General features: G+C 38.4%; 1 protein-coding gene across 3 annotated transcripts in view; it reads right to left on the bottom strand.

Moving 5' to 3' along the window:
* The window catches only part of AFG1L (AFG1 like ATPase), a 193,585-nt gene that overhangs the window by 152,454 nt on the left and 28,428 nt on the right, over window positions 1–12,703 (bottom strand). For all 3 annotated transcript variants that reach the window (XR_016395162.1, XM_089921918.1, XM_022553925.2), the window contains exon 2: window positions 10,438–10,661. Coding sequence is in view for 2 of the 3 variants with exons in the window: in XM_089921918.1 (XP_089778044.1) it covers window positions 10,438–10,661 (224 nt within the window). In the remaining variant the exon portion in view is untranslated. The remainder of the gene's footprint in view (window positions 1–10,437; window positions 10,662–12,703) is intronic.

Below are 12,703 nucleotides of genomic sequence, written 5' to 3'. Positions count from 1 at the left end.
AATTATTCTATCAAAATTTTATTAGACAAAGTCAAATGTAAAGCATGATTACTGGATTCAAACACACACAGTTAAAACAACATTTGGGGGACAACTGAAGAAATCTAAATATGGGCTTCATATTTAGGATTGCCAGATAAAATACAGGATGGATGCCAGGTAAATTTGAATTTCACACTGATATCAAATAATTTTTTAGTACATGTATGTCCTAAATATTGCATGGTACATATATACACTAAAAAACTATTCATTATTTACCTGAAATTCAGGTTTATCTGGACATGCTGTAATTTTGTTTGCTAAATCGGGTGGCCCTATTTTAGATATCATTACATCAATGTTAAGTTTCTTGGGTGTGATAATGGTAATATAGTTATTCAGGAAAAGGTCCTTGTTAGGAAATACATAATGATGTTTTTAGAGGTCAAGTGTTATGATATTACAACTTACTTTCAGATGATTAAAGAAAAAATATTGAGAGAGAGAGAGAGAAAAAGAAAACAAATGTGGCAAAATGTTAACCATTAGTGCTTTTAAGTGTACTGTTGAAATTTTTCAAAATAAAAAGTTGCGAAAAACAAAACAAAATCTGGTAAGGTGATTAATTACTGTATTACTTTTACTTTTGAACTAAGTCTAAAATTATTCTAAAATATCTACATATTTGCATTTTAGACAATTGCTTTCAAAACTATTCCTTTAACTTCTGCAAAGTAAACATTTGCCATCCATCATTCCAAATATTTTGATTTAATCATTCTAACTTTATCCTTTGTTCCTTATGATATTAAAATTCTAGCATTAAAAATAATCCCAGGTGGGCTTCCCTGGTGGCGCAATGGTTGAGAGTCCGCCTGCCGATGCAGGGGACACGGGTTCGTGCCCCGGTCTGGGAAGATCCCACATGCCGTGGAGCGGCTGGGCCCGTGAGCCATGGCCGCTGAGCCTGCGCGTCCAGAGCCTGTGCTCCACAACGGGAGAGGCCACAACAGTGAGAGGCCCGCGTACCGCAAAAAAAAAAAAAAATCCAAGGTGATTCTCATCAAAGTTATAAATTAAAACAGCATGTCCTCCACCTTTCTGGGTTACTGTCTACCTGCTAGTCAAGTATAATTTCCATTAGGACAATTAGATAATAAGGGTGATGCTTTAAAATAAAGAGTTGGTTTCATTTGTTTAAAATGTAGGAATACTCCTTTTCCTGTTTCTCCCTACTCCCCTCACCATTCCATTACTAACTCCTAAAATGATAGACAGTGATTCCAGCTGGAATACAGAGCATAATTACATCTTTTAAAAACAAGCATTATATCATTCTCAACATAGACCACTGTTTAATAAAAGTAGATCACTTCAGGTTTCTAAGACGATCATTAAAGCTAAAGAACTGAACTATATGTTAGCACCCACAAATGCTCTTTAAATGAAAATCTTTTTTTAAATGCCATCAGCTGATTTGCAAAAGAACCCTTGTAACCTAAAGTACACCAATTTGTTCAGTTTACTAGTATAATTAAGCCTTTTAAGTACCTAAATAATAAACAAGTGTGGGGGGCAGAGTTTAAACCTCTACAACTAGCATAAGAAATGGCTCAATTTCTGATTATAACAGAATTTGAAGATGCAAATGACTTTTTAATGTTGCATGCATTCAAGCAACAAGCATTTCTAAGTGCCTATGTGCGTCAGTGGGAGACAAATGACAGGAGGCAATTTCTCCAGCAAATCCTTCCAGTTCACTCACTCCTGATATTCGAATTCTGGACCAGCTTAGGTGAAGATAAGCTAGGTGTGACCTACTCCAGTCCACCACTTGTTCAGAGGGATGTCCAGGACTTAAGCATAATTCTCAAACCTACCTGGAGTTTATCAAAAGAAGGATGTGGAAAATATTCCTCAGTCTGAACCTAGTTGAGGTTCTGAATTTGAGGGATTAAAGTGGCCTGCCAGGCTTCTCCTGGATTTTCAAAGAACTGACACTATGGAGGAAATGAGAACACAAACATGTCCACAGAGAAGCAAGTGAATATAAAAACTCACAGAGGGCTTCCCTGGTGGCGCAATGGTTAAGAATCCGCCTGCCAATGCAGGAGACACGGGTTTGAGCCCTGGTCTGGGAAGATCCCACATGCCGTGGAGCAACTAAGCCCGTGCACCACAACTACTGAGCCTGCGCTCTAGAGCCCGCAAGCCACAACTACTGAGCCCATGCGCCAGAACTACTGAAGCCTATGTGCCTAGAGCCCATGCTCCAGAACAAGAGAAGCCACAACAATGAGAAGCCCACGCACTACAACGAAGAGTAGCCCCTGCTCACCGCAACTAGAGAAAGCCCGTGTACAGCAATGAGGACCCAACGCAACCAATAAATAAATAAATAAATTTTTTTAAAAAAACAAAAAAACTGACAGAGACACCTATGCTCTCACACAGACATATGGATAGGCTCACAGCCACCAGGACAACTGCCTTCAGAGTCAGCAGAGAATTATTTTGTGAATCTTCAGTGATTGCTTTGTTATTCATTCAAATCTTCATGTTTTTTTCATTTATTCCAGAAACATGGATTGAGCATTGATCACCTACTTTGTATCAGGCAGTGAGCTAAGTTCTGCAGACCTACAAGATCCAGAAAACAATGACATGGTATTTACTAAAGGAGCATGTGGTCACCAGGTGGGCCATGTGAGACGGGCTACAGTAAAAGGATGGGGGGACAGGCAGCCTTAACAAAGACCCAAAGGCAAGAGAAGGCCCCAGTCTTGTCTAACAATCAAGTAGCTTGTCACAGCTGCTGCTTTTATTGCCAGCAGAGAACAAAGACAGATGAGGCTGGCAAGAGACAGGGACATACACCTTAATTAACCTTAATTACACCTGTATCCTTGGCTCCATGGATACATAGTACATAGTGAGGACCAACTCTTCTTGTTGTTGTTGAACTGAATTTATATATGATAATTCCAGGCATTCTGATAAACAAAGAGATACATTTTCTAGCTAAGCATGATAAATTTTTCTGTAAAATGAAAAATCATTTGCTTTTCCCAGCTACACAATAGAACTTCTTTCCCCAGTGCTCACCTTGAAGATGTATTAATCTCCTAAAGGACAAGAAGACACTTGGCTAATTATTTCCCCAGTATGTAAAATGGACACATTACCTGGAAAAGACAAACTCTGCTGAACATGGGGTAAGATTAAGTCCAATGTACATAGAACTCAGAAACATCTGGCATTCATGAAAAAGATTTAAGGCCAAGAAAACTCAGCTCATGAGATTCCAGAAAGAGGAAAGAAGTTTCATCGCTAAAAACCTCTTACTAAGATATTCCCTATGTCTTGCTGAGTACTTTTTGAGCTAATAATACCCCTTCCTCACTCAGTCTATTTGTAAAAAGCAAATGCTGAACTAGTAGAGTCTAGAATTATATTATCAGGAAAAGTTATAATTTCCTCAAAATTATTTTCTTAAATCAACTAACCTGTTGAAATATCTCACAGTTACACTTAAAAATACTTTTATTATGGAATATTATAAACACGCTAAATTGGAGAAAATATTGAATACCTGGTTACCTGCCACTCAGCTTTATCAAATCTTTATATTTTGAAATATTTATTCCAAAATTTAATAACACATTAGATAGAGTTGAAGCCCCCCCTTTGTGCCCTTCTTGCTCAGAGTTAACAATCCTGATTTTGAAGTTTATCATCTCAACATTCCATTTTAAAAAATACGTTCTGATTTACTTATCTATTTTTGTGGCATCTGCTAGTTATCACCCCAAAACAGACTCTTCTTTGTCCATTTTTCTACTAAGTTGTTTGATTTTTTTTTCTATTTTTGGTAGGAGTTCTTTATATATTCTAGATATATACAGTCAATTATTATAGTCAATCTATTAGTCAATTACTTTTGATGCAAATATTTTCTCCCAGTCTGTGGTCTGCCTTTTCACCTTTCTATGGTGCTTACTGTTGACTAGAAGTTTTAAATTTTAGTAGAGTCAAGTGTATCCAACTTTACCTTTATAATTTAAACTTTCATATCTTGTATAAGAGAGTCTTCCTTTCCCCAGGTTCACAAAGATAACCCTCTATATTTTCTTCAAGAAGTTTTAAAATTTCACTTTAAACTTAGAACACTGACTCTATGGAATTTATGTTTATGTTCAGAGAGGTAGGTGCCTAATTTTATTTTCCTTTTCACAAAGATCATCAATTGTCTCATCCCTGCTTACTGACTAGACCATCTTCTTCCCACTGATTTTCAGTGTCAACTCAATGGTATATCAAGTCTCCATGTATCTCCTAGACTTCCTATTTTGTTCCATTTGTCTGTTTGTCTATATAATAAATCAGTGAATAGTTCTGTTGACTAGAGGCAGGTATACATAAAGGGAAGTAATGAAAAATCAGATTGGAAAGCTAGACTAAGTACAGTTCCAAGAGAACCTTGAATACTATTAATGGTCTCCCACCAGCCCTCAAATCTAGTCAGGAAGCAGTCATCCATCTATAGCAGGGGTTGGCAAATTATGGCCTATAGGCTAAATCCAGTCTGACATCTGTTTTTCTAAATAAATATTTATCAGAATACATTTATTTTTGAATTATCCATGGCTACTCTGACTACAATGGCAGAACTGAATAGCTATGACAGAGATCATATGGCCCCCTAACCCTAAAAGATTTCCTACATGGTCCTTTACAGAAAATATTTGCCAACCCCTGATCTAGAGACCTGACCAGAATCTCAGCATAGATTCCATGGCTCTAATGCCTCCTTATGGCCTACATAATTCTGCTGCCATAACCAAAGTAGTCATTTTTGGCGGACAATGACAGATAAAATTCCTATCTCAGACATTATAAAATAGGGCTATACCCCTTTCCTTTAAATTTATTTTAAGGAATTTATAAAAGACATTCTCATCTGGCAAGGGGGTGGGGGGGGAGAACTGGATGAAGGTGGTTAAAAAGTACAAACTTCTAGTTATAAGATAAATAACAGGGATGTAATGTACAACATGATTAATATAATTAACGCTCATGTATGTTATATGTGGAAGTTGTTAGGAGAGTGAACCCTAAGAGTTCTCATCATAAGAAAAAAAGTATTTTTTTCTTTCTCTTTTATTTTGTATCTACAGGAGATGATGGATATTCACCGGACTTATGTGGTAATCATTTCATTATGCATGTAAGTCAGATCAGTATGCTCTATACCTTAATTATACAGTGCTATATATCAAATATATATCAATAAAACTGGAAGAAAAAACTCAAAAAAAAAAAAGACATTCTCATCTACGTTGACGACATAATTTTACCTTCAGAACCATGACAAAACTTAAAATGTAATTGGATACATTTGTTAATTATTCTGGAGACTGAAGCAGGCCCATTACACTCTCTCAAATTTCAGACTTTAAATGAGTCTTTGGCATGTGTTAGTTCTCAAAAAACAATGCAGTTTGACTCACTTCCTTACAAATAATTCCGTCATTGGGTTAGGACATAATCTTTTGTTTCGGCTTTCATAAAAATTTGATACAAGAAAATATTCATTTAAAAATATTTCTGGTCTTTAATAAAGCTGTAGCTATAGATGTCTATTTCATACTCAGTGTTGCTTATGATGTTCTGAAGGATAAATTACCAGGAAACAGGGAGGCTTTACCTAAATCACACTGCTCAACCTACTTCACCTATAGGAAATGCCAATTCTAAGAAGAGGAACGGAGAGTATAAGTTCTCACTTCCTTAGCTGGGGGAGAGAAGGGAGGAACTGAGGAAAAACCAGCAACTGCCTAGTCTTGGATAAATAACTGAAGGGACCCAGACAATAGGCCTCCTGCATCTCCTGAGAGAAAATTCCACAGCCCAGCATTCCAGGTATCCTATTCATGGCCTCCAGATGCTAGAAGCCAGATCACGGAAAGCACCAAGACCTTAGATGAGCCGGATTCAAGGCAGCACAGGTCGTCTCTACCTGCTATATGCATTGTTCTTGGCAGAGTGAGGAGAGGTATCCAAATAAAAGACCATAGGTTGTAAAAGGAAGTTTGAAATAATAATTTCTCATGAGGGAAAAGCAAAATTATTTTGTGAAGAGCAGGAGAAAAGGAAAAGGAATTTTGTTCCCCACTCCTCTTCCCAATTCCCAGGTCTCTCTGGCTATGGTTTATCCTCCCCAGAGATGAAAAAACCTGGCTGCCTGTATACACCTGATTAATGGAAACAGAGATTTTCAGAGTAGCTCCACACTCTTTAATTCTCTCCCTCCATGACTCTAGAAATGCTTGATTTGGCTGTGTAAAAGTAATTCTAGTTATAGTGATTTACATGAACTACTTACTTACCATTTATGCCTAATTACCTCACAGCACAATAACAATTATGCATACATTAAATGTGTCAGATTAACCTGGCTATAAGTTTTATTTGATAACAAAAGTAAAGTATTCATAAATGCTTATTCTTTATAGTCTGTTGCTCATATAGCATAGTCATCTGCTCATAACTTTTTCAAATTTTTACTAAAGAAAACATTTTTATGTAGGTAGGTGAAAGCAGCCTAATAGTCTGCCACCAATTTTTTCTCACTGACTAATAATTCTGGCATTTTGTGAAGAAGGTGCATTTTACTCTAACATTATGGCTTACCCTTACAGAAAGTTTCTTAGGAGTACAATTTTTTTTAACAAGTCCACCAAAATGAATATTTAAACATCTGCATCAAAATCAAATGCCCATATATGCTAACCGAAATAAGTCAGACAAGACAATACTGTATGTTCTCACTTACACGCAGAATTTTTAAAAAGCGTAATTCATAGGATGGTAGTTACCAAGGGCTGTGGGGTAGGGGAAATGGTAAAATACTGGTCAAAGGGTACAAACTCTCAGCTATAATATGAGTAAGTTCTGGGAATCATGGTGACTATAATTAACAATACAGTATTATATACTTGAAAGTCGTTAAAAAAGTAGATCTTAGGGGCTTCCCTGGTGGCGGAGTGGTTGAGAGTCCGCCTGCCGATACAGGGAACATGGGTTCGTGCCCCGGTCCAGGAGGATCCCACATGCCTCAGAGCGGCTAGGGCTGTGAGCCACGGCCACTGAGCCTGCGCGTCCGGAGCCTGTGCTCCGCAACGCGAGAGGCCACAGCAGTGAGAGGCCCGCGAAAGAGTAGATCTTAAATGTTTTTACTACAAAGAGAAACAGTAATTATGTGAAGGGATATAGGTGTTAACTAACTTTATTATGGTAATCATTTTGCAATGTATACAGGTATCAAATCATCACATTGCACACCTTAAGCTTACATATGTTATCTGTCAATAATATCTCAATAAAGCTGGGGGAAAAATCAAATGTCCATGAAATTATAAACCCTATTTACCAAAATCAAGAACTCTACATACTAACAAAGTTCCACTGCTGGAAAACCTAACAGTCCAAAGTTTCCTTCTCTGATAATCAGCATATCAGTCTTTATTTGTAGAAGAAGTAGGTCTGTGGCACCTTTAGAATCTTCAAAACTAAAGCTTTTATATATGTTTTATTGAAAATACATTTGATATTTGGATCTTTTTCAATGTTTGAAAAACATTGAAAAACAATGAGTTGGTGGGCTAAAGAAACTATAGGACAAATACTATCATAAAGAGATGTCGATCCATTTACTAAACATTCATTCACATATGCATTGGGATTTAACAAATATAAGCTTTCATTAGACACATTTGAAACTACCTGACTTGTCAAATTTCCTCCTTACATAAGAATTACCCAATAAAACCAGGGCCTCTAGATAGAAAGTACTGCATTTACTTACTGCTAAATAGCTATCTATTTACTAGGCAAATCCAGCATAGCCAATTTATAAATCAAAGGTGGAAGTATGGGAAAATACCCTTAAGAAGAGCCAAATAATAATTTTAAAGAAAAAAAATAGGTTGTTGAATTGGCAACCAGATAAGTTAATTTAAGGAATATTTTATTAAGGAATGGAAGTTCACCACCCCCTGTAAGATGAGCCCTAGGGATGATACAGAGTGGGGAGGAGGAAAAGGACTGTATTTCCAAAAGGGAGAGGGCTAGAAAGGGAATAAGATACAACAGTCATGAGAGAAATTCAACTTTCAGATAACAAAAAAAAAATCTGGTAAGTAAAACATCTTGTTTCCTGGCTGTGATACATAACAAAGTTGTTATTTTATTTGGAAGACCTCCTGTATTGCAAACTATAATTAGGTATGCAGTACCTAAGCAATCTGTATTTTCCAAACTTTTTGCTTCTTGACTCACCCATCAACTTTTGGAAACACAGGAAAAAGAGAAAAGGTTGGCCATCAAAAGGGATAATTCATCATTATTTCCCATAACCATTGTTCTGGATTAGCTAACACACTCTGGCTCCCACACTCACAGTCCACTTCTGAGGAAAACCGCCCTGCTCACGGGAGCCCTGGATGGCACCTTATACAGAGATCCAATCTTTGTGCTAACTAGCAGCCTCTGGAAAACTGGTGTGAAAGCTCTGCCCAAACAGGGATGAAGTGTTGGGGTGGACTGTCAGATTTTTACTCAGGAATTTAAACCATGGATACAGGAAAAGAACCGAGAAGCTGGTAGAATGAACAGAAGTGGGTAAGGGCATGGGGAAAAGGAACAAAGAGTAAGCAGATTATGTGAATGGCAGGGTTCTGGAGAATCAATGGGTACCTCCTACTACAAGTCATCAAAGCTTTCAGAGCCGCTGACACTGCTGAAAGCTGGCACAGGCTCTGTGAGGCCTGGCTGAGTGATGGAGATGCCCTTCATTGCTATTTTCTTATGTAATCTTATTCTACATCTCCATTTCTCTCTCAGACCTAAATAATTCTCTATTCCTTTTAACCAAAAGATGTTAATACAATGGCAGCCTTTTCCTTATATAAAAAGAAAACTATTTCATTACACTCTGAAGTGCTTTTTAAAACGTAAAATTACTTTCAGTAGAGTTTTTAAATAAAGTACTACTAACACATTGTTATACAATACCTTTCTTATAAAGATTTTATAATAAAAGAATATTTGTGTAGCGGGGTGGGGGGAGGAGGTTTGGTCAGTCAGTTAAAGGAAAAGTAGTTTCTTAGGTTGAACAATATTCTAACTCTTATAACTATTAATACCCCTCATGATTTGAGGATGACACCACTGATGACAATGGCTTCTACAGCAGGATAAGGAATGGGAGTTTTCCTGGTGTCTCAGAATTTCAGCAAAAACTCAAAGCTGAGGACAAGGGGAGACAGGTCCCCCTACACACTAAAGAGAGGCACTAATTGTATCCATGCAGGAATTACTTAAAAAGAGAAAAAAAAAAAGTCAAAAAGCCCTAAAACCAAAGTAATCAAGGCAGAGAGCTGTTAGCTGGGTAAAGAATTCTGTGGCATTTCCCCCAGATGAACCTCATGCCAAGTGCAGGGGGTCCCCAAGAGAAACACCCAAGGAGATTAGCATTAAGGAAAAAATGGGGTGGATACTCATTTAGGTGAGAAAATCTACAGACAGCTACCAAAGCAGGGTGTGAAAGAACTCATGGAAGAACTTGACACGTGTCCCCAGGAGTATAGGGGTGCACAGGACAAAGACAGACACTGGTGCTTGCTTCTTATATCTGCAGAAGTCCAAGGGCAGGAGACTGACTGAAGCTGCCCATGCAGAAGGGGTTGGAGAAATGAGATGTTATACTTCCCGTGGCCTAAGTAGATGCCATAAAGGTGACCTGGTTAGCGCTGTCCCGAAAGGACCCCTCTAAGAAGGCTAAGTGCAAGGGCAAGGCCGTCTCAGCCCCATGTAGTGGTGTGAGGTGTTCCGTTAGAGTCGTAAGAGGTCAGTCACAGAGGGGAGCAGCAGGGAGGTCCTCATGGGAGTCCTGAAGAATCCACCCAGTGCCCCTCACAGAAAGCTAGCATGTCAGCATCTACCACACAAAAGGCCCTTAAATGGTCACTTCAGACTCTGCTGTTTCACTCTAATCTTCTATCCCCCTCATTCTGAGCCTAGAGAAGCCAAGCGAGCAGAGAGAGGAGAAGAGAGAGAGAAGAACAAGTCACCCCCTCTTCTCTGCTGCTGATCCTGGGCCAGGCCTAACCTAGAGGGAGGGAGAAGCTTTGAAATGCACACAAGTTTTCACTTTGACTGGTATTTAGGGTTTTTTTTTTAAATACCTCAATATGAAGCTATCTGAATCCCGCTGAAGGTGAAAGAAAGCTATGGAACATCAAGAGGTCAGAAATGGGGATCCAACAGAGATTGTTTAAAGGAACTGGTAGGAAATTTTCAAGCTCTTTCATCATTGTACCCAACTGCATTTAATCCATTTTTTAAATGCTTACATTTTTAACTGTTCAATCTTTAATGTCACACAAACCTTACCTTAGAAAAAAGGCCTTCTGCCTCTATACTGTATCCTTTGAGGTCCTCATGTAATTCCTGCAAACACTGTATGACTCTTCTTTGATGTTCATCGTCCTTTAGCTCACGAGCTTTGATCAGAAAGTCATAGTGGTCCAGTGGTCCATGGCAAACAGCTAAAGCTTTTGAATAAACCTCTGTAGCAGCAGTTGGAGACATACTCTTGGCTGTCTGAACTGTATAGGCTATAAACAAAAATATATATAAAATTTTAGACTTTCTGAAATGAAGATATTTCATAGTGCTCTACATTATTTCTTAATGGCCACATTAAAACTTTTAACCAGTTATAATTATATTTGAGCAGTTGTTGTAAATATCACTTTGATGAAAATAATAATATAAAACACATTTTGTAACATAAATATATTTATAAATGTCTCAGTTTAATAAACCCCAAACTCATAAGCTATCACTACAACGCCTCTTCCAGGAAGAATGGAATGTCTGCTTTGCCTCCACTCCAATGAATGAGCCACCTGGGTTCGTCACATCCTTCTTCACAGCAGGGGTGGTACCTTTCTTTGCATTAGGCCTAAATCTGGTTCTTCAGTACGAAGACAGAGACTTAGACACTAGTCACAAAGGGTTTTCTACTGCCTCTTTATTCGCTGTCTAAAACAACACAGCATTCAGATGTTACCACATTGAATTCAGCACACTGCTTGTGAGACTCCTTCCCTTTTCCATCACCTTTAGGTGGAACACAAAGAGTTGAGACACAACAGAGTGTCTGTTTCAAAGCAGGGAGGTGTGTTAATCCTTTTTTTAGCTTCTTGGGGAAGAAAATTGATTGTCTGCGGTAAGGTCCAGTTATAACTCCATTCCTTATCTGGGGCAGGTTCAGTGAGCAGCAAACTGGCACATTTTTAGACAAAGATTTTACAAGGGTATTTTGCCATTGTTTCTCTTGTTCCATTGAATACCATGTTTCCTTTATTTCAATAATATGAAAACTACTTAATTTAGGAAAAGAATTAACAGTCACAACATTATTTCCATCATTTTCTAAAGAAGGAAAAAAAAAATCCTTAAATATACCATGACTGTTGGGGATAGGGCAGAGCTATCCTCTAATAACTGCTCTCCCTTTTTCTGAACAAAGGTTTTAGCTGGGTGCAAGACTGCCGAGTGAAATATTCCATATCCTGGCCTCTCTGGCAGCCAGGATGGTCATGTGAACAATGGGATGTAAGCTGAAATGTGTGCAGCTCCGCTCTGGAGCACTTAAAGGGAAAGGGCGAATCCCACTCCTCCCCTTCCCTTCCCTCCCTCTGACTGGAAAGAAAGTGCCATGACTGCAGCTGGAAGAGCCAACCTGGCAAGGAGAGGCGCACAGAATGCTGAGCAAAGCAGAGCAAAGTTCCCTAACAATGCTGAGCTGCCAAACCAGCTCTGGACCACCTGCCGGGATTTTTATGTAAAATAAATGTCTATCTTGCTTTTCAAGCAGTGTATTTTAGGGTCTCTTTGTTACGGAGGCCTAAATTGTACCCTAACTAATACAGGGGGCTTACAGCCTGCAAAAGAGAACTGGACTAAGGGTCTCTTGGAACCCTAGGCCTCATAGGACCAAGAACAAGGCTTGGGTTCATGTTGAAGCTGGAGGCATAGGTTGAGAGTTCCATAAGGTTTCCAGCAATTTGAGATGTCTACCAGAGTGGTATAAGAAACATATTTGCCCTTGGTCCACAGTCCCTAGTACGGAGCTCATAAAACCCTTGGAATTTCCTAAGTGATAGAGTGTTTTCTGTTTATCATAATGAGCCTCTTTCCATCCCACATATGCTAATGAACGCAGGGTAGGGCCCCAAGATAACCTCAGGACATGGCTGGTCCCCAGAAAGACCAAGTGTTTAGAAAGTTGGAACTTGCAGCCCCACCCACCAACTTGGGAGGGCAGGGGAGGCTGGAGATTAAATTCTATAACCACTTTTTTTTTTGTATTTGAATACTCAAAGCAGCAGCTTTATTTATAATATTTAACAGCTGAAATGAACCCAAATGTCCATCAATTGATGAATGGGTTAACGATGGTATATCCACACAATGGAATATTACTCAGAAGTAAAAAGGATTAAAACTACTGATAAATATAACAATGTAGAGGAATCTTAGAAGTATTACGCTAATTGAAAAAAGCCAGAAGCAAAATTTAATTTTATATGACTACAGTATACAAATTTCTAGAAAAAGCAAAACTTTTCTAGTGGAAGAAAGCAAATCA

The sequence above is a fragment of the Delphinapterus leucas genome, chromosome 12, assembly GCF_059928025.1.
Source record: "Delphinapterus leucas isolate spDelLeu-1000000601 "Yukka" chromosome 12, BTC_Dleu_Yukka2, whole genome shotgun sequence".
Lineage (NCBI taxonomy): Eukaryota > Metazoa > Chordata > Mammalia > Artiodactyla > Monodontidae > Delphinapterus > Delphinapterus leucas.
This window is presented reverse-complemented; position numbering and strand designations above follow the sequence as displayed.